At 39.5% G+C, this 23,040-nt stretch overlaps 1 protein-coding gene across 2 annotated transcripts in view; it reads right to left on the reverse strand.

Moving 5' to 3' along the window:
• Positions 1-23,040, reverse strand: part of PPM1D (protein phosphatase, Mg2+/Mn2+ dependent 1D) — a 61,117-nt gene that overhangs the window by 24,808 nt on the left and 13,269 nt on the right. Inside the window, exons 2-3 of one of the 2 annotated variants that reach the window (XM_061390236.1) lie at positions 16,851-17,076; positions 8,136-8,260 (exon numbers count right to left, since the gene is read on the reverse strand). In XM_061390236.1, coding sequence (XP_061246220.1) covers positions 8,136-8,260; positions 16,851-17,076 — 351 coding nt within the window. Of the gene's footprint in view, positions 1-8,135; positions 8,261-16,850; positions 17,080-23,040 lie in introns of both variants that reach the window. The other variant, XM_061390234.1, reaches the window with a different exon arrangement.

The following is a 23,040-nucleotide window of genomic DNA, read 5'->3' on the forward strand; positions in this document are numbered from 1 at the left end:
AATCATGAAGAAGCGGGGACTCTGTGTGCGGTTTTAGAATATTTGCACATACTGATACATTTTAAGAAGTAGAGCTTAATTCCCCTCCACTTAAGGGCAGGAGAGACTGAGTGACTCACAGCTAACCAAAAAAAAAAATATGGAGGAGGTGATGAGATGTCACTTGTTTTTGACACTAGATCATAAAAGCACATCGTGGCTGCTACCCTGTTGTCTCTCAGATCACTCGCTCCAGGAAGGCGGCTGCCACGGCATGAAGACGCAGCAAACAGCCCTACAGAGAAGCCCACTGGGCAAGGAATGGAGGCCTCCTGGCAATAGCCATGTGAGTAGGTTGTCCTAGAAGTGAATGCCCCACCCCATTCAAGCTTTCAGAACACAGTCATACTTGACACTCTGATTCCAACCACCCGAGAGACCCTTGAGCCAAAACCACCTAGTTAAGCCATTCCCAGGTTCCTAAGCCACAGAAACCATGGGAGATGATAAATGTTTTGAACTGTTAGGTTTGGGAATATTCTGTTAAAACAGCAATAGATTCTTAATACAGTGAGATTTTAATAGCCTGGTATAATCACTTGGGGGAGAAATTTGGCATCACATAATAATGCTAAAGATATACATATCTTTATACATCTTGGACTGCACTTTCCAAGTGATATGCCGTGGATGGTTTAAGTGTGACCGTGGGTCAGCAGGGTAGGTCCTGAGTGGCTAGAACCTCTAGGTCAGTTGCCCACAGCCTTGAGCAGCCTTCCCTGTTTATTCTAAGATATTATCTTATTATTTGTGTGTCATGGTATTTTAAAAGTTGGTGAGTAATGTAATGTAACCCAACAATTCCATTTCTAGTTATGTGCCTTAAATAAATCTCATAGATGTACACAAGGAGGTATTTATTGCAGCATTTTTGATAATAGGAAATGTGTGCATATAACCTAAATGTCCACCAATCAGGGCACAGAGGGAAAAAATATAGTTTCATGTTGGAACTGAATGTACAGCAGTTAACACTTGAACTAGAATCACATAAACATGGATAAATCGAAAAACAATGCACAGTGAAAAAACAGCTGGCTGGAAAAGCTGTTTTGAATACAATAGAAAACTAACCAAGGATCAACTATTTTAACATTACCATGCACTCTCAGAACTATAAGAAACCCAGTTTTATATTCTCCAGCTTCCAAGCCAATGTAGACATCTATGTCAACCACCCAAGCACTTCAAGTGAAGGAAAGGCTCACTACAGTTCACAAAATAATGTTGTTTATTACTTTTTATCATCTGTAGTAATTCTGTTTTACTGAGCTAAAATATGGTTCTCTCTTTTATAGTTCATCACACATTTTTTCTTTTTGAGAATTTTCACCTGTTGCTCTCATTTTTGCATGCTCAGTTTTTTGAAACATTCAGTACTTGGAAGCTCCCCGCCCCCTACCCACCTTGGCTGAGCCACACAGCTTGTGGGATGTCAGTTCCCCAACCAGGGACTGAACCCAGGCCATGGCAGTGAAAGCCCAGAATCCTAACCGCTAGGCCACCAGGGAACTCGCAACACCTTTTTAAAATCAGGTTAATTTCTCTTCTAGATCACAAAACTTCACAAATACTAACCCAGCTATAAGTGTCCTCAGTATTTTGATTCCAGGCTGTATTCTGCCCAATTATCCTGTTTAAGTTTAGGAGAGTGGCAGCAGATTCCAGTGGAAAGAGTGGGGAAAATATTTATGGCTGTGTCAGGTCTTATTCACACTCGCAGGCTTAGTTGCCCTACAGCATGAGGGATTAGTTCCCTGACCAGGGATTGAACCTGCATCCCCTGCACTGAAAGGCAGATTCTCAATCACAGGACCACCAGGGAAGGTCCAAACTTACACTTGTAAGTTGAACAAAGCTGTACGCAAAATCCCTACATAGACTTGATCGACTGACTAATCTGGAAAGGCAGTTTCTTAACTGATTAAGTAGGACAGTCTACTGTATTACAGCATTCTAAGACTATACTAATTTTTTATGGCTAAACTATACCTAGGGGTTTCCCAGGTAGCTCAGTGGTAAAGAATCCTCCTGCCAATGCAGGAGACATGAGTTCGATCCCTGGGTCAGGAAGATACCTTGGGGAAGGAAATGGCAGTAAAAGAAAACCTACTCCAGTTTCCTGCCTGGAAAATCCCATGGACAGAGAAGCCTGGCAGGCTACAGTCTATGGAGTTGCAAAGAACTGTACATGACCAAGCGACTGAGTATGCATGCACTTATCACTGTAGAATTATCTTATGCTCATTAGCAATCAACGAAAAAGAAAGCAAAACAAAAAACCCTAGTTGTCTCTTAAATGAAATGCTATGAAAGCAGATAATCACCCAAAGCATATTATGAACTTAAACGTAGCACTTTTTATTTACTTTTATTGAATTTCATATTATTACTGCCAGCCAATTTTTTTTAATCTCATCTGGAGATCATTTCAAATGTATAAAGTGATAAAAATAAAAACATAACAAAGAACCCCCATCTTAGATTCATTACTGCTGACATTTTGCCCCATTTGCTTGTTTTCAATCTACATATGTATAAGGATTCTGTGCATGTAACCTTGCAACAAAGGTGTTTTAAATAATGGTTTTATCCCTAAGTACTTCAAAGTGTATTTTCTAAGAATAAGGACACTGCAGTTACCAGCTTCATAAATTTATATTAATATAATATGTACCTAATATACCACCTACCATTCATATTCTGAATTGTTAGATGGCCTAATAATATCCTTTATAGGCAGCTGAGAAGCCAGAATAGCACTTGCTTAGAACATTTCTTTAGCCTCCTTCATCTAGATTGTAGCTATGCACTCTTGACCAGGGTACTACCTAGGGGATGTGTGTATCACATGTCTGGAGGCATACAACGTCCTTATTAGTGACGGGAATTTTCATCATTCAATGTGTTGCCTGATTTCTCTACTCTCTAATTACTATTTTTTCTCTCTGGCAACTAAAAGTATTTAAACAATGCTAATAATATTCTGTTGCTTACATACTTCTGAATATACATAATACACAAAATTGAGAACTACACACATTCTTTCTTTCTCTAGATAGTTAACAAATGTTGAAACTAAGCTAAGGGGGAAAAAACCACATCACTCAAGATCTCTTCAACTACACACTAATCTACTAATTTTGTACTGATTAATATATCCTGCAAAAAAACCCATCTAATGGTATTGTTCAGCCTCCACCTCGCACCCTTGCTGTTGTTCAGCTGCCCAGTCATGTCCGACTCTTTGTGACCCGATGCACTGCAGAAAGCCAGGCTGCTTTGTCCCTCACCATCTCCCGAAGTTTGCCCAATTTCATGTCCATTGCATCAGTGATGCCATCCAGCAATCTCATCCTCTGACACCCCCTTTTCCTTAGTCCTCAATCTTTCCCAGCATCAGGGACTTTTCCAGTGAGTCGGCTATTCGCATCAGATAACCAAAATACTGGAGCTTCAGCTTTAGCATCAGTCCCCCCAACGAATATTCAGGATTAATTTCCTTGAATTTATTTGATCCTAAATACCCAGGATCAAATCAGTTGACTGATCTGATCTCCTTACTGTCCAAGGGACTTTCAGGAGTCCTCGAGCACCACAGTTTGAAGGCATCAACTCTTTGGCATTCTTCCTTCTTTAAGGTCCAGCTCTCACAACCGTATGTGACCACTGGGAAGACCACAGTGTTGACCATATGAACCTTTCTCTGCAAAGTGATGTCTCTGCTTTTCAACACACTGTCTAGCTTTGTCATAGCTTTCCTGCCAAGAAGCAATCATCTGATTTCACGGCTGCAGTCACCATCCGCAGTGATCTTAGAGCCCAAGAAAGAGTGGGGAGTGCCACGATCTTAGTTTTTTTAATATTTAATTTTAAGCCAGCTTTTTCACTCCCCTCCTTCACCCTCAAGAGGCTCTTTAGTTCCTCTTCACTTTCTGCCATTTCCCCACCCTTACACCATCCCAATAAAAACCAACAGAGTATGTAATGGAGAAACTTGACTTAGTAGCAGTTCATAAGAGAAATATCTAGAGATCTGAGCTTAATAAGCCAACTAATGTGAAAAGATTACTAAAAGCTAATGGCAGTCATAATTCTAAAACTCCATTACTACAAGTACAATGCTCAGGGAGCAGGAACTACGTATTTCCACTGTACTTCAAACTGATCAGACCACATCTTACAGTGTTCTCAATTCCGGAATCACGTTTATTGAGGGAAACATCCAGAGGGATAGGACAAGACTAATGGAAGGTCTGAAATTAGCCTAGAGAAACACGCTAGCCAATTCTGAATAGGTAAATGACTGTCATTATGCAAAAAGAAAAGGTAAAGACACTGCCCTGTCTGAAAGCTTCATGGACACAGATTTTAACTCATGGACTGTCTAATAATGCAACAATTTGTCCTTAAAAACATAAAGATTACGGAAGATATTCATGTGTGCTGAATTACTTACCTGAATTACTCCAGCACTGTACCTGAACAGAGCAGGAATGTTAGAAACAGGAACACCAGTTGGTTTTTCTGCTCTTTTTGCTGCTCCTTCACCTGCTCCTTGTCCTCCTCTCTGTAGTCACGTAAGGTTTCAAGGCTTACGTGAAAAGCAAGGCACACACACTTCACATACACCAGATAAACTAGCATCTGCTTTTCTAAACTGAAGTTCACCTTAGTTTTGAACCTGCAGTAAGACCTTGCCCTCAGTCCACGTTGAGTTCCCCATGAAACCCCTCTCTATTCTTCAGTAATATTAATTCCTTGCCTCCCGTGCCCTCGGGAGCTCACTAATGCTACAAATGGCAACAGTCAACTTGAAATCTGCCATCTACCTGAAAAGTAAAGAGAAGCTGACTATCACTTTCCCCCATTTTTTCCTTGCTAACAATTGGAGGGTCAATTATATCACATATATACTATGAGCGAATGGCCTGGGTAACTAAGACAAAAATCTATAAAATAGGTGAAGTGCTTAGAAACTGCTACAGGCCCCCTAAATGGCACCCTGGCCTCCAATGTTATTACCCTATAATTTTAGCCATTATGATCCTTTAAAAACAAACTCGATCATGTCACTGCCCTACTTTAGTAAACAACAATAGTAACAACAACTAACATTTACACAGCATTTACTATGTGCCAGGCACTATTTTAAGTACTTTGCATGTGTTAAGTTACCCAATACCCACAACAGTATGAAGCAGGCCCCACTTCACAGCTGAAAAAACTGTCACAATGTATTAAGTAATTTTCCCCAGTCTGTACAGTAAATGACAACACTGGGATTAGAAACCTAGGAACTGTGGCTCCACAGTCTACCTCTTAACCACTGGGGTTTATTTCCTCTCCTACTCTTCAATCCCTTCCCAAAACCATTTAAAATAAAATTCCTTATCATGCTCTAAAAAGCCTTGCAGAATTTAGTCCTTGCCTAACACCCATAATGTCTTCATCACACTTCCTTCCTTAGTCTGTACCACCCTTCTCAATCAGGCAAGCATCCTCATCTCCACCGTCATTTTAAATCCCTACCTTCTCTCTCTCACTAAAGACAAGGAGTCCTTTCCTTCCAGCGTTAGGGTTCTTTGCAAACAAATGACAATTTCCAGTTCAGGTTAACTTAGGGTACTTTCAAACAATTAGGCAGGAAAACCCAATCACGTCAATGAGCACTGCCAAAGGAGGTCAATTATCACCTGGACATATTCATACCAACCAGGTTTCTTGGTTTTTAATTTTGATCCTTACTGGATTCACAATTCAAAATCATGGAACAGGGAATCTAACTGGTCCAGCTGGGGTCATATGCCTGACCATTTATATTTTACTAAAGGACCCTGAACAGGAATGTCTAAACTAAGACCGCACAGAGTAGGGAAGATAGAGTTTCCCAAAAGGGAGTCAGGACATTATTTAGTAGGAAAAAAGAATATGTGCTGAACAACCCCCACCACCATTCCTCCCAAATCAAATGTCCACCAATTGCCTAATGGCCTCTGCAAGTGTTATGCCTTTGCTTTGACTTAGCCCCTTTTCCTCCTTCAGGTCTTATTCAAACACCACTTTTTAAAAGAATCTTCCTTAATCATCCTCTCCAAAGTACCTCTTCTCCTGGCCACCACCTATCCCTCCCACCAACTACTGGCATATCATATTGCTTAATTCCTTTTTGATGCTTTTGAAAAGAATTTTCTCATTTGTTTGCTCATTATCAATTCTCCCCATTAGATTATAGGGTCCATGAAGGTTGGGACTACATGTATTTGATCAAATACCAAAGATGAACAAGCAACAGTAGCATGATCTTTTAAAAAATGCAAATGAGATAATATTACTCTTTAGCTTAATATCCTTCAATGTTTCCCAGTAACCTTAGTCTAGAACAAAAATATCTGATGTTTACATTTGCCTCAATTAACTCCCAACTTTTGATAATTCCTAGAACATGCCAAGCTCTTTCCCAATTCAGGATCCATGCCTAGGATATTCTTCAACAGGTTCTTCACAAAATCTGATTCTTAGCCATTACATCTCAGCTAAAATAACACTTCCTAAAAGGAGCACTTTCATCACACTACCTAAGATAGATTTTCCCTTCTAAATTATTCTTTATCACAGGACCCCTGTGATTTCTGTCTTTCATATTTCCTAATCTGTAATTACTTCATGTACAAATCAGTTCAGTTCAGTTCAGTCGCTCAGTCACGTCCAACTCTTTGCAACCCCATGGACTGCAGCACGCTAGGCTTCCCTGTCCATCACCAAATCCCAGAGTTTATTCAAACTTATACCCATCAAGCTGGTGATGCCATCCAACCATCTCATCCTCTGTCGTTCCCTTCTCCTTCTGCCTTCAGTCTTTCCCAGAATCAGTGTCTTTTCCAGTGAGCCAGTTCTTCGCGTTAGGTAGCCAAAGTATTGCATTTGCAGCTTCAGCATCAGTCCTTCCAAAGAATATTCAGGCCTGATTTCCTTTAGGGTTGCCTGGTTTGAGCTCCTTGCAGTCCAAGGGACTCTCAAGAGTCTTCTCCAACACCACAGTTCAAGAGCATCAATTCTTTGGCATTCAGCTTTCTTTACAGTCCAACTCTCACATCCATACATGAGTACTGGAAAAACCATAGCTTTGACTAGACAGACCTTTGTTGGCAAAGTAATGTCTCTGCTTTTTAATATGCTGTCCAGGTTGGTCATAGCTTTTCTTCCATGGAGCAAGCGTGTTTTAATTTTATGGCATTATTATTAATTTTATATTTTAATTTTTCATCTGCAGTGATTTTGGAGCCCAAAAAAATAAAGTCTCTCACTGTTTACAGTACACTGTACAAGCTTACCTTTTACAATGTACACGCTTACCTTTTACAATGTACAAGCTTACCTTTAAAAAAAACTGAAATATAATTGACCTGCAATATTATACTAGGTTCAGAACAGATTTACTTCTTTATCACCCATCTCTCCAACTATTTATTCTTGCTCCCTGAGGGCAGAGTGTATCTGTATCATCACTCCAAACCCTAATACAGTACCCGGAACCAAGTTAGTGCTCAAGTGTCTTTAGAGGAAGAAGGAGAGAAGGAAAAAAATGGTGTTTTCTAAGAGAAATTCTCTTTAGAAGAAAACTTAACTAGTACATCCAAAGTAAGATATTTCTATAGTTACAATCCTCTAGCCTTCCTTCCAAAACAAGATGGAACAGAAAATAAGTGTTAATTTTGTCACAATTTACTCTGCTAGCTAATGGAAAAGAAAAAAGAGCTTTGAAGGCTCTGAAGAGAAATTTGAGGGGCTAAAGTAGGAAAGGACATTTAGAAATAGTTTTAAGGCTAACATCAAACCTAGGCATACATTTACTTCTTTAGAAAGAAATGGAAACTATCAGAACATTGAACACAACTCAGGATCAAAGAGCAAATGGCACTGAAATCCATACTTTAACCTTCCTCTCAATTAGGTTTTCAATCATTTACTACAGTATCTATTTACACACTCAGAATGTGCCAAATGAGGGTTTAATTCTCAGTCTTGTCTTTTATTTTACCACCATATGCTGCAGAACATCCAAGATGGTTTCACCAAACCGAAGTCCTACTTACCAAGTGCTCTGGCTACTGCCAGAAAGGGAATCTGGTCAATGACTGTGCTCCTCCTCACAGGTCCATTGTGAGTGAGCCGAGGCCGTTTCCAAACCACACGGTTCACCCCAGACTTGTTCATCACACTGAAAGACAAGAGTTCACAGAAATACACTAAGTGATCACACTATATCAACTCAAGTAGTTTCACATGTTAAATAACTATTACAATCAGATTGTATTATCATCTGCTTTAGACACAAAGATGCATAAATCAAAGTTCCTGTTCATAAGGCAAAGACAAAATAGGGTAGATTAAGATGAGAATTTGGAGATTATTTAGGGAGCACAGAGAAATAGAAATGAGTAGATAGCATGTATATAAAAGCAAGATAATTTGATAACTTAGAAAACTGAGGGGAGGAAGAAGTGGTTATAAAAGAAGAGGGAAAAATACATAAAAGAAGTCAAAAAGGTTGTATAGTTTTTGAAGGATTTAAGGGTATTGAAAACAGAACTTTCGCTTTAGTATTTTTGATCTGAGGAATTAATAAGAAATGCTTCACTAGAAATACCTATGTATTTAGATATTTCTGTATTTAGAAATGTGAGATTAGACCCTGGAAACAGATCAGCTGTAGAGAGAGCGATCTGGGAGTTTGAGAACAAGAAAACCCTCCTAGAAATTTGGTGTAGGAGCAAGAGAAATCTGTAATTAATACACAGAGTAGTTAGTACACTCCAGGGTGCCTAACATATTGAAATATGGTCAAATATTTCAGCAAAAAAGTAATACTAAAAACACAGTAGAGATGGTCTCTCAACCTATGCCCGAATGACCGAAATGGGAAACTGGCCCTTAAATCAATTTAACCATAATCTGCCTGGAATTAAAAAAATAAATAAAAGAAAAAAAATGTTTCCCTGGAAGGTTTAAAAAAGTTGAGGGGAAGAGGGGAAAGAGCATTTCCAAGAAACAAATATTAGCCTGTCTGATAACAGGTTTACCTGACAGATAGATACATGCCCAAGACCGGATTCCTGACTCTCAACGATAGATGACATTAAGGTCATCAAATTAAGTCTTCACACTCAGGTCCCACGTGTACACTGAAACCCTCTGATTATAGTCTGAAATTTCATTTAGTGTACGGCAGGTCAGCTGACAATCATCTGTGGTCTTCTCGTCAGTTACTCTTCTCCTTATTAATGAGCAGTATGCCATCCTGATGTACACCTGAGTCTCAATAGTTTACTATGTTGACTGTGAGTAGCATGACTCTGTCCCCCTAAACGTGATGAACTCAGAAACTAAACAGAATATGGGACAGACAATGGTGACCATCTCCACAGGAATGTCGCTAAGAAATGCTGTGGACATTAGCAGCAGCCAGCCAGTTCCCCTCCATCTATGGCTTTTCTACTACTGCTCTAACTTCAAAGGAATGAAGATACTAGAGAAGAGATAACAAATGGAATAAAAGCTCTAAGAGAAACAAAGGCATGCTATGCTGCTGCTGCTAAGTCGCTTCAGTCGTGTCCGACTCTGTGCGACCCCATAGGTGGCAGCCCACCAGGCTCCCCGTCCCTGGGATTCTGCAGGCAAGAACACTGGAATGGGTTGCCATTTCCTTCTCCAATGCATGAAAAGTGAAAAGTGAAGGTGAAGTCGCTCAGTCGTGTCTGACTCTTAGCGACCCCATGGACTGCGGCCTACCAGGCTCCTCCATCCATGGGATTTTGCAGGCAAGAGTACTGGAGTGGGGTGCCATTGCCTTCTCCGAACAAAAGCATAAATATATACAAATGAGAAAAAAATCTCCCTGAGTCCAGAAAAACATGAATATAGCAGAAGGAGAACAACTGCAACCATCTTTCTAAAGTATAAAACAAACCTCATGAGACAAGGGCAGGCCAGGCGCCTTGAGCAGCGCTGTCCCAACAGACTTGCAGCAGTGATGGAAACATTCACTCCGCACATTTGAACATGTAGCAGCCACCAGCCATGCCCAGCTACTGAGCTCTGTCAATGTGGCTAGGGCAAATGAGAAACTGAATTTTTAATTTAACTTTAATTTATTTATATTTAAGTTCAAACAGCCACATGGGGCTACAATAACCAGACAGAACAGGAGGGGAATGAAACAAGTAAAGAACATGGTAGAAAATTTGGCCAATGTTAACATAGAAGATAAATATCAAGAGAGTTGCTCATTTACTCTCCCTTTTGAGAATTACTTTGTAGTACTGAAAGAAACACTGTTCCAGGTCATATAAGAGTCAGCAAAGGTGGTTATCTTTTTTTTGAGGTTGGAATTGCTTTTATTGGGGCAAGCGCGGCAGGCCCGCCGTGGTCAGGTGAGTGTTCCAGGTGAGTGTTCCGCAGCAAAACTGGGCGCCTCCATGTGCCACTTCCCCTGGCGAGGGCAACAGGCAACGCTCAGTCCGAGGGCGGAGGCGGGGGCGGAGCCACCAGGGCCCCGGGGCGAGGGAGCAGGAGCTGGCGGCACCGGCTGGACCGCCCAGGCAGCGTGGCAGCATCCCGGGCAGGGCTGAGGCTCCCTGGGAGAGGCAGGCAGGCAGCACCGGGGGAGGGGTGTCCCACAGGCCTCGGAGGGCAGAAGCCTACGGGAGCCCCGCCGTACCTGGCTGGCACGCCTGAGCGCTGGGTAATGGCGAGCCTTTCACCAGAAGGGTCTATCTCCCGCCCCAGGTCTGCGTCCTTGGGGCCTGCCTGGGGTGCGAACAGGGACACAGTGGGCACTTACTAGGGAGCTGAGGCTGGAGGGCTGAAGCCAGAGGCCTGGGGTCTGGGGGCCTGGCCTGGGCCAGCTGGGTCTGCTTGAGGACCTCGGCCTCCCGTGGGGAAGGGGCTTCCTGAGCAGCCCAGGAGACTAGGGACTCGCTGCCGCCCCCGCAAAGCAAGCAGGTTGGTCCTAAAGACACAGAAGCGCTGATCCCTATGGCCCTGCTGCTAGGGGCTCCATCCCCTGCCCAGGCAGGTCGGGCTGGGGCTGAGGGAACCTCGCCCAGAGGGAAGCCCCTAGGGAGATGGAGGGCCGAGTTGGGGGGTGGTTACTTTTTATTTTATGCTTTCTTCAAAGCTGACCCTCAAAAAGCAAACAGTAAAGACTACATCTACCATTCACGGACTTCCCCTGGCAGTCCAGTGGTTCAGACTCTGCTTTTCCAATGCAGGGAGGCTGGGTTCTATCCCTGGTCAGGATCTAAGATCCCCCAGGCTGTGTGGCGTGACCAAAAAAAAAAAAGAGACAAAAAGTGTTTGTTGCTGTCCAAATCTTTGCTAATATCCAACCAAAATACCATTCACAAGAAACTATGAAACACAAGAGTTCCGGGAAAAGAGACACCAGCATTCTGCCTTCCTAACACCTTATGCCCTGTAGCTCTTTCCTAAACCTGCTCCCTAAAAAGTAAGGCTTGCATGTGTGCCATGCTCAGTCACTTCAGTCGTGTCCAACTCTCCAACCCTATGGACTGCAGCCCGCCAGGCTCCTCTGACCATGGGATTCTCCAGGCAAGAATACTGGAGTAGGTTGCATGCCCTCCCTCCAGGGGATCTTCCAGACCCAGGGATCAAACCTGTGGCTCCTGCATTGTAGGCACGTTCTTTACCACTGAGCCACCAGGGAAGCCCCAAAGTCAGGCTTAACATTAAGTAATTACAGTAGCTACCCACATTGCTTTCAATATAACACTCCTGGGAGCTCTCTTGACACGTAATATTCAAAGTTGTTATGGTCTCTGAGCATAAACACCAACAGAGGAACAAATGACAAAAAAAGAGCACTGGCTAAAAGTTTTACACCCAGTAGCAAAAACCCAAAGCAATGCTGTAAAAGATGCTGTTTCTCTTGCACTTCCTGCCATTGTCCTGTGTGATTAAAAGGCATACAAAAGGATCAGCCTGATACGCAGGGGCTGACAGAGAAGCAACAGAAGGCTGGGAAAACAGAGCACTGGCCAGTTGCCTAGGGTGAGGACAGAAGGAAAGGAGGAAATAACTTATAACAAAATAGCTCAATTTGTGCAAAAAGACACCTGCTCTCAAATGGCAAAGAGTTCGTCCAGCTGTCCAGATGGTATTTTAAGTAACAGCACAAAAACCATAAACTCAAAAAATAAAGTTAAATACAAATACATATTAAAAATTCATAGAGAAAAATAAAGAATGGTAAAGAAAAAAATTTTTACAAGACTAATGAAAGGAATCAGGCCTACCAATATTAAAAATTATAATTAAAGCCTCGATTTTAAAAAGTATGGTACTGGTATTTAAGGATACCCAGAAAAGGCCCAAATTTGGGTGGGCCACAAAGTTTGTTCAGGTTCTGCCATATCATCATATGGGAAAACCTGAAGGAACTATTTTTTTTTGGCCAGCCCAATAAATATGATTGCAAAGCTCACTTTACGTAACTACCAGCAGTGGTCTCAGATACACACTGACCTTCACTTCACACTTACAGGACCTAATAAACCATAGCACGAAACCAGGCTCACTTGACTTTGCAGGATACAGGACAGGAAACACAGTCTGCAGAACTGCAGCTCCAGTAGTGCCGCCTTCAGCAATGATCCTTACAGAAATCCAGGAGCCAACTTCCAGCCACCACAAGTGAGCTTCGTAGGCCACAGGAATCTGTGTCTCAAGAGCCCCTGACTTCCCGATCCCCACACAAGTCCAGCTGCATGCACACAGGGCAGCCAAGGTCCCTGCTTTCCAAGGGAAATCTGTGGTCCATAGCAATCTTTCCTATCCACCTGCAGTTCCATTCAAGGATCCTTCTACAACGAGCAATGTTGCCTTGTAACAGAGTCAACATTCCACATTTATCTTAACCAGGGAAAGACTGCTAGAAGAGGATAAACTCCAGGTCATCTTCCCACTAATAGAAGGGTTTTATGCCTCGTAAGCCTTCAAATCAGCAAGGAATGGCTGTGGAATTGTTCAAGTGGCTACTGATAGCCAGTTAGAAAAAAATATTAACTTGAATCCCTACTACACAACTTTAAAGTTCCAGAGCTATAAGATTAAAATGTAAATGACAAAACCATACAAATACTAGAAAAGTGGCTCTTGAAACATGGTTCAGGGACCCCCCTGGAAGTCCCCCAGACAATTTCAGGGGATCTGCAAGGTCAAAAAATTATTTTCCTAATAATACTAAGACCATGTGCATACAGTGGAGTTTTTAAACAGCTACAGAACTTGATATATTGTATGATAAAAGATGTCAATATTTGGATGATCTGCATAACCCAGCTAATCAATGTTTTACAAGTGACCAATACTTAGGTTTCAAAATCATGCACAGGGGCTATATACTTTATGATTCCAACTATGTGGCACTCTGGAAAAGGTAAAACTAAGGAGATAATAAAAAGACCAGTGGCTGCCAGGAATAGAAAGAGGGGAAGGGGAAAGGAGGCAGAGCACAGAGGATTCCCAGGACAGTGAAACTGTTCTGTATGAAACTATAACGGTAGACACCTGTCATTACACATCTGTCAAACCCTAGAATGTACAACAGCAAAAGCAACCCAAATGTAATCTATTGACTTTGAGTGATAACGATGTGTTAATGTAGGGTCATCAATCATAACAAATGATCCACTCTGGGGAAGAGAGCTGACAGTGGAAGAGACTATTCACATAGAGGAGGCAGGGACTCCTGTACTTTCTGCTCAATTTTGCTATGAATCTAAAACTGCTCAAAAAATAAAAGTCTATTAAAAAGATCATGCATGGATAAAGATATTATTTAACCAATGGCTCTTAACTGATACACCAATGGCTCTCAATGAAAGAATATGAAAAAGTTACTGGTAAGATTTCAAACATCACATTATCAATCTTTAAGAAATTCCCTCTTCGTGAATTTTAGAACAGTATCAAAGAAAAATGCCCACAAAATATGAAAAAGCTTTGAAAACAGTCTCTCTTTTCCACCTATATATCTATGTAAAATACGATTTTACTTTAGATACTGCAACCAAAATACCTTATCACAACAATTTGAATGCAGAAGCTAATATAAGAATCTAGTTGTCACCTACTAAGCCAGACAAGAAAGAGACTTACAAAATTGTAAAACGGTGCCAATCCTCTCAAATGTTTGTTTTGGGGAAACAGCTATTTTTTCATAGAAAAAAGTTCTTTCTGTTAACACATAATGAGCTTAATATTGTTATTTTTCAATAAATTAACAAATATTTGAAACATCTTCATTTTAATTCTTAATATGGTTGTCAATACATCTGACCCATATAAACAAAAAAATTCTTTGAGGGCCTCAATTTTTAAGAATGTAAAGTGTTCCTAAGACCAAAGTATTCATAACTGTTGTATAAGAAGAAAATATAGAAGACTTTATAACAATCTCAGAGTGAAGGAATTATATATATGGCACAAAAACCAAAAGTCATAATGGTAGACACTGATAAATTTAACTACATTAAAATAAACTTCCACATGGAAAAAAAATTCCAGGAGCAGAATCAAAAGACAAACTGTGAAAACAACATCTGAAATTCATCACATACATAAGTCTAATTTCTCTAATGTATATGGCTCCTATACATTAATACAAAAAGAAGGCTGACTACTCTCCCCCATAAATAAACAAAGATGATACACAAAAACACACAGAAAACGAAGTCTATATGGCTTTTCAACAAATAAAAAATAATTCAACTTTTCTCAAGATAAATTCAAATGAAAGCATCACCAAGATGACTTTTTTTTTTACCTACAACTGGTGATGATCAACAAGTTCTATAATTATGTTGTCAGGGTCATTCACATATATTGCTGATAGAAGTATAAACTGGTACAATCTCCATGGAGACAAATAGTTACCAATGTAATTTTATATCCTGCTTATTGTGACCAACAAGCATTCTCCTACATTATTAAAAATTCCTGGCAGGGGAAAGGGGGAACTGGTCAAAGGTACAAATTTCCAGTTATAAGATAAGTAAGTACTATGGATGTAATGTACCACATGATGAGTGTAGTGAACACTGCTATACAATACACAGGAAAGTTGTTACGACAATAAATCCTAAGGGTTCTCATCACAAGACTTTTTTCCCTTTATTTTTTCTCTCTTTTTAAAAATTGTATCTATATGAGAAGATGGAGATTAGTTGAACCTACTGTGGCAATATTTCACAATATAATTAAACCAAACTATCATGTAGTACGTCTTAAATCTACACAATAACGTCAATTATCTCTCAGCGCAACAGGCAAAAAAATGGTATTTTTTTTTAAATTCCTCATATGTATTGGAGGTCATTATACTAGTCTCCCTCTACTTTTTTGTCTGTTTGTTCTGGCCGTGCCACGCAATTTGCAGGATCTTAGTTCCCTGAGGAGGGACTGAACCTAGGCCCTCAGCAGTGAAAGTGCAGAGTCTTAACTACTGAACCACCAGGGAATTCCCTGACCTTTACTTTAATGTTTGAAAATTTTCATAATACCATGATTTTTAAAAATTTTGTTCACATCATATCCACTGTTATGAATATAATTAAATGTAATTAACCATTTTCCAGATGTTGGGCCTTCAAGTTATTTTCAGCTGAATTAACAGTCAATAAACACTGCTGCAATCAATAACTCTATTTAGACATTTTGGTCCACATTTCATATTCCTTCTTTTTTTTTTCATATTCCTTCTTTAGAGGAGATTCCTGAAATTACTCAGCCTATATAAATTTAAAGTTAGTGGTATGTTGTATTTTGTATAGGTCATACCAATATATAATCCTAGCAACAGGATACCCATTACAATTAAAATATTGCTAACTCAATAACAAAAAATAGAACTTCACTTCAATGTTAAATATTTTTCAAATGTTCCTACTGTTTTTAATTTTTTCTGTCTTTCAAACTTCTCCTTTATGCCATCTGAATCTGGCAGGGTTTTACTGCTTCTCTTACTGATCTTTTGAACTCTTGGTAATTTAAGGATGTTAATTCTTTCCTTCAGCTTATTATTTCTCTGAAAAAAAAATTATTTAATAAAAACAAGAAAGGAGAAAAAAGTAACAATATTATGGGAAGACTTGAGTTAAATGATTACTTAGAAAACATTGGATTCTGTTAACTTGCCTCAGATCCTTGATTTTTTTAAAATTAGTATTGGAATGATTTTTAAATTTTCTTACGTTATTCCTTCCTCTGCTTTTAGAATAACCTTGCATTTTAGTTTGTATCATAAAAATACTATGCTTAAGTCAAATTCACTTCATAGTTTACAAACTGTCTCAAAACACACTGAGAACATAACACAGAGGTTTGCCGCGTATGAAACTTACAAATCAAAGAGGAAAACTGAAGGCTAATTCTAACAAAATTCTATTCCCCAAAATAGATTCAAATTGTTCTATTCTGAAACTCTGAGGGCTGCTTTGTCCAGATTCTGAAGGGCATGCTGATTAGTGTTTATACAAAAGGCTTTAAATAAATCCCTGTATGTTTTGTTACTTGAGTGCCATTAAGATATTATTTCCTTTTGGAGCCATTTATCAGAAATAAATCAGTCAATTCAAAATAATAAAATAATTATAAATATACATGGATACTTCACCAGGCAAGCTAAAAATCTGTAACTTCATTGAAAGGGAGAAGTAGGTCCACCTGGTAAGTAAAGCAGAAAAGGACTAAATAGAACCGAGAGAGGAAAGACAGAGGACAATCATTACCTCCCACCAAGTCCTTCAATTCGTTCTCTTTCCTTGGGAAGTTCTGGCTTATGGTCCTGTGTCACCTCCACAGCTCGGATAAAATCATCCTTGGGGTCATCCTGAATTCCAAGAACCACCCCTGAGTCGCCCACGTGAGCAACATACATCTTCAAGCCTCGGATGATGACCACACTGGCAGTTGTCCCTGACGTGCTGGGAAGACCTGTCATAGTCTTTGGCCATTCTGCTGTAATAGAAATGAAAAAATTTTACTTTCAGGTGTATACATAACTACTGTGGCAGAATAAAAACTGCAACTTACGTTGAGTTAGCATATTAAAATCTGAATTAGCACACAAAAATATTTAAGAAACATATTTTGAAAGCTAGTAAAGAAGGACTTATGTTAATCCCTTCATTCTTACATTAATAAATTAATTTTATAGATAATGCAGTTATATCGTGACCATCAAGGCAATCTTAGGAGAAAAATGTTACGTCATAGGTTTAGTAATTCCACATAAGTCTTAGTCTTAACTACATTTAGTAGCAAGGATATGTTAAAAGTTTGATACTGGCAGCAGCTTATCATCTGTTTATATTCATTTTTCTCCAAAAAGATTTTCAGAAAAAGCCACTTGATTTGTTTTTAAAATAACTCTGCTGAATATTCATAACCTAATAAATAACATTTACCAAGCACCTACTAGATACCACTTCCTAAGCGCTTTACCTGTGCTAAGAGCTTTACCTGTATTATCTCATAACACTAACAATAAGCTAAGATCAGTTCCATCATTTTAATTTTGCAGATGAAGAAACCAAAACTTCGTTTAAGAAAGTTGCTCAAAATAACTCAAATATTTTAAGCAGCAAAGATCCCATGTATCTAATTCCAAAACCTATATTGATTATACTTACTATCATTTAAAACTTCTGAAATATTCTATGAAATGAAGTGTAGTCATTCAGTCATGCCTGACTCTTTGCAACCCCATGGACTGCAGCCCACCACTCATCTGTCCATGGGATTTTCCAAGCAAGGATACTGGAGTGGGTTGCCATTTCCTTCTCCAGGGGATCATCCCAACCCAGGGATTGAACCCAGGTCTCCTGCACTACCGGCTAGATTTTTTACCGACTGAGCTACAAGAATAAAATATTCTATAACATTGAACAAATTACAGTTCAAGATAGCAAACAAAGTCTGAACACTGACATATTCTCCCCACAAAATCCTATTGAAAGGACAGATTACAAATAATAAAAAGTCCTGAAACACAGTCATGAAACACAGAAAAGGGTCATAAGAAATCTGAGGAATTCCTGAAATTTTAAACACATGGAACTGTATTGAGGGGAAAAAAATCAGAATGCAAAATTTTTAATTCAACATGAGGAAAAAGCAGTCAGTAAAGAAGGCAGTACATCAGTATTCCTTGTTAACAGAGTTCCAGGAAAGTTGAAAGAGGCAGTGACAAAGGCTGAAGTAAGGAATGGATGCTGGAAGCTTGGCAGATTCATTTAAAACTGTGGGAGTTTTAAACTGAGTGCCTAAACTCCCATGGCAAAAGGTGAAACATTTACGTGCCTAAGATGCCAGTACTAACTACAGTGCGTGCATGCCAGTCGCTTCAGCCATGTCCAGCTCTTTCTGACCCTATGGACTGTAGCCTGCCATACTCCTCTGTCCAGGGATTCTCCAGGCAAGAATGTTGGAGTAAGCTGATATGCCCTCCTCCAGGGGATCTTCCCAATCCAGGCGTCGAACCTCCATCTCTTATGTCTCCTGCATTGGCAGGTGGATTCTTTACCAATAGCACCACCTGGGAAGCCTCAGTACTAACTATAATACTTCTCTTCTTTTTAATTAATTTATTTTAATTGGAGGATAATTACAATATTGTGATGGTTCTGCCATGCATCAACATGAATCAACCACAGGTATACATGTGTCCTCCCCATCCTGACCTCCCCTCCCACCTCTCTCCCCACCCTACCCTATCCTCCTAGCTTGTCCCAGAGCACTGACTTTGGGTGCCCTGCTTCATGCATCAAACTTGCACTGGTCATCTATTTTACATGTGGTAATGTGCATGTTTCAGAGCTATTCTCTCAAATTATCCCACCCTCGCCTTCTCCCACTGAGTCTAAAAGTCTGTTCTTTGTGTCTGTGTCTCCTTTGCTGCCCTGCATGTAGGATCATGGGCACCATCTTTCTAAATTCCATATATATGCATTAATATACAGTATTTGCCTTTTTCTGACTTACTTCACTCTGTGTAACAGGCTCCAGGTTCATCCATCTCATTAGAACTGACTCAAATGTGTTCCTTTTTACAGCTGAGTAATATTCCATTGTGTATATGTACCACAACTTCCTTATCCATTCATCTGGCAACGGACATCTAGGTTGCTTCCATGTCCCAGCTATTGTAAATAGTGCTGCCATGAATACTGGGGTACGTGTGTCTCTTTCAATTCTGCTCTCTTTTAAAGAAAGTGGTGTGTCTGCCGATGGGAACAACAGGATCTCAAAGGGATGTGGGAGAAGAGATAAATTCCGCCCCCGCCAAGTGGATGAGGTGCCACTCAACTTTTATAGCCATGAGCCTCCTCTAATATATCTAGACTGACTAGTTCTTTTCTTCTCCAAAATTATATATGCCGAAAAGCCATCTCTTGAACCCTACAGTGCATCTCCCCGGCCCATCACATGATACAGGAATCCATCCTCCAGAGTGACCTGTCACTCACAACAGAGGACTTCTTGCAGCACAGGAAACAACTGCTGAGGGAAACCAGAACAGCTGCCAATACTGACGAAGCTAGAAATTCATGTGCATATGCCACGTACACACGTAAAACCATCTGCAGCAGTACCAGACACACAGTGAGTAGTCAATAAACATTGGTTTGCGGGCTTCTCTGGTGGCTCTGTAGTTAAGAATCTGTCTGCTAATGCAAGAACACGGGTTCAATTCCTGGTCCAGGAAGACCCCACAGGCCACAGAGCAACTAAGCCACAGAACCTGTGCTCTGAAGACTCAAAGCCACAGCTACTGAAGCCCGAGAGCCTGTGTTCAGCCACAAGAGAAGCCACTGCAATGAGCAGCCCTCACTCACCACCTAGAGAAAAAGTGCACAGCTACAAAGACCCAGCAGAGCCAAAAATAAAATAAATAAATAAAATTTAAAAACACTAGTTGTTGTTATTACCATTATGTATTTAAGAGAAAAGCAAACAGCCTGAGAGACACCAAGTGGAGCTGCAAAAAAAAAAAAAAAGCCCCAAAGAAAACAGTTGTGGCTAGATTACTGGCAGTGATAAAGTTCAATAAGGTCAATGGATATAAATACTTATATAAAATATCAATTCTATTTCTGTAAAATAGAAAAAATTACAAAATATAACTTTAAAAACAAGATCCCATCCACAGTAACAGCAAAAGGTATGAAATATCTGGGAACAATGCTAACAAATCTCTAATAAGACATTCATGGAAAAGTAGAAAACCCGTAAACAAATAAAACAGCACAGATCCATGCATATTTAGACACTTGATATATGAACAGTGGAGAAAAGACAGACATGCAATAAATGGAACTGGGACAAAATTTAAAAATAGTAACTCTAAGTTCCTGATGCCAAACACAAAAAATCAATTCAGATACATTAAAGACCTAACATGAGGGACTTCTCTGGTGGCGCAGTGGCGCCAGGTTCATCCAGGTTGAACAATGCAGGGGACACGAGTTCAATTCCTGCTCCTGGAACTGAGTAGGGCAACTAATCCCATGCACCGCAACGACTGAGCCTTCGGGCCCTAGAGCCCGTGCTCCGCAACAAGAGAAGCCACCGCAGTGAGAACCTGCACACGGCAACTAGAGAGCAGCTCTGCTCACCGCAACTGGGGAAAGCCTGTGTGCGGCAAGGAAGGCCCAGCAAAGCCAAAATAAACTCATTTTTTAAAAAAGACCTAACGTGAAATGCAAAGTTAAAATGCTCAGAAAATGCACAAAAAGGTACATTCATGATCTCAAGGTAAAGAAGGATTTCCTAAAGACAAAAAATGGATTAGCCATATAAAATAAAATGATTGTGAACTTGTACTACCATCAAGACTTTCTATTCATTAAAAGATACTAGAGTGAAAAGACAACTCACAGAATGGAAGAAGATACATTTGTAACATATATGGGTCAAAGGAATAGTATCCAGAATACATAAAAGGCTCCACAAATCAAATCAATAAGACTACTCAACAGAAAAACAGATAAAGAGCCTCAACAGGCTTTGACAAACAAGGACATGCAGACAGCCAAGAAGCATGCGGAGATGTTTGGCTTCTTTAATCATCAGAGAAATACAAATTAAAAGCCACAACAAGATACCACACATAATTATCAGACTGCATAAAATTTGACAATAGTAAGTTAAGAATGTGGAATAACATGTTCTATCATCAACTACTGGTAGGAGTATGAACTGGTACAACTACTTTAGAAAACATCTAGGCATTATATGGTAAAGGTGAAGATAGGCATACTCTGTTCATCACCCTTGGGTATACACTATAAATTAATGCACATGTGCACACAATACCTATGAATGCTCAGAGCAGCACTGTTCATCTGGGCTTAAAATGAGCAACTCAAATGTCCTTCAAAATAACAATAGATTATACTACACACCATGGGTAAGAATCTCACAAGAAGTATGAGATAAAAGAATACATACAGCATGCTTTTCTTCAGGGGAAAAAAAAAATCTCTCTCTCTCTCTCTCTCTCTCTCTCTCTCTCACGTTTACAGGCAACAGGCAAACTATTAAGAAAAGTAAGTAAATCACTACAGAACTATAATCACCTAAGTCAAGATCCTGATTGCCCCTTGGGGGAAGTGAGGAATATGAGATCAGAAGGGCCTACTGGGGTTCAGGCAATGTTCTCTTTCTTAACTGGATGGTGTTCATTTTATGATTATTTATTATGTACATTTATGTGTTACGGCCTTTTATGTATGCATGCTATATTTCAGGGTTTTTTTTAAGTTAAAAGAAAAAAAAAGCAGCAGGAAAAAGGCATCAATTCTGCAAACACAGATCCCAGCAGACAGCTCTATAGACCATGCAGTTTTGCAGTTCGGTTACAGACAGCATTCCTTAGAAGCTCAGCCTAGAGTATGGTATGTTTCTTTAGACCTTTATTTTATGGCTCTAGGTAAAACCTTTCCTTTTTTTTTTTTTTTTAAAGAAACTGGAAAAGATTGTTTTCTGCAGCTAAATATAATGAGAACAAAGTGAACTCCCAGAAAAAAGAGTTCTTAAGCACATTAAGAAAAACAAAATTTACCTACAGTATACAAGTAATTCAGCTGTTGGCAAAAAGCACCTAAAATGAGATGAAAAGGGAGGAAAAAAGCTAAAAATAAAAAGGGTAATCAAAGAAATGTTAATGTTTAAATCACGTTTTTTGTCAAAAGCACTAATATATTATGAAAGATATTCTGCAATGATCTAAAAATACTGAATAATTCCTGCTCTCCCTCTTCATTTGAAATGTCACCTTTTATCATATGTTACATCTTGCCTCAGATCTATTTCTAGACTCATCCTACTAATCTATTTATGGTGCTTTTTAATAATTGGGAGTTTAAGTGTCCTCCAATTATTTTTCTTTCTCAATAGTCTCTGAAGTATTTTTCCACATGAACTTCAGAAGTAACCTCCACCCTGTGGAGGTTCTGATTCAAACTGCAATGACTTTATGCATTAAGGAACCTGCCTCTATTATAATGTCTTCCTTAGCCTTTCTTGTTTTCTACTTTACATTTTAATCAAAAAACAAAAATGACTTAAAACTAGGAGATATTAAAAACAGTATCAGATAGTATATGAATTCTGATTTAAGCATCCTTTAGAATATGTGCATAAGTCATTAAAACAAAGACTAATAAATTTTATAACACAAAAATGTAAAATTTATGGATGAAGTAAAGCTATTATAAACATGTATAGAAAGTATATGTTCTTTATAATAAGTTTAAATTTGGGGGTACTTATATACTTATCATGTACTAATATCTATTAATATATCCTGAGACTCATATGCCAAAGCCTTTGACTGTGTGGATCAGAATAAACTGTGGAAAATTCTGAAAAGAGATGGAATACCAGACCACCTGACCTGCCTCTTGAGAAATCTGT

The sequence above is a fragment of the Bos javanicus genome, chromosome 19, assembly GCF_032452875.1.
Source record: "Bos javanicus breed banteng chromosome 19, ARS-OSU_banteng_1.0, whole genome shotgun sequence".
In the NCBI taxonomy this organism is placed as follows: Eukaryota; Metazoa; Chordata; class Mammalia; order Artiodactyla; family Bovidae; genus Bos; species Bos javanicus.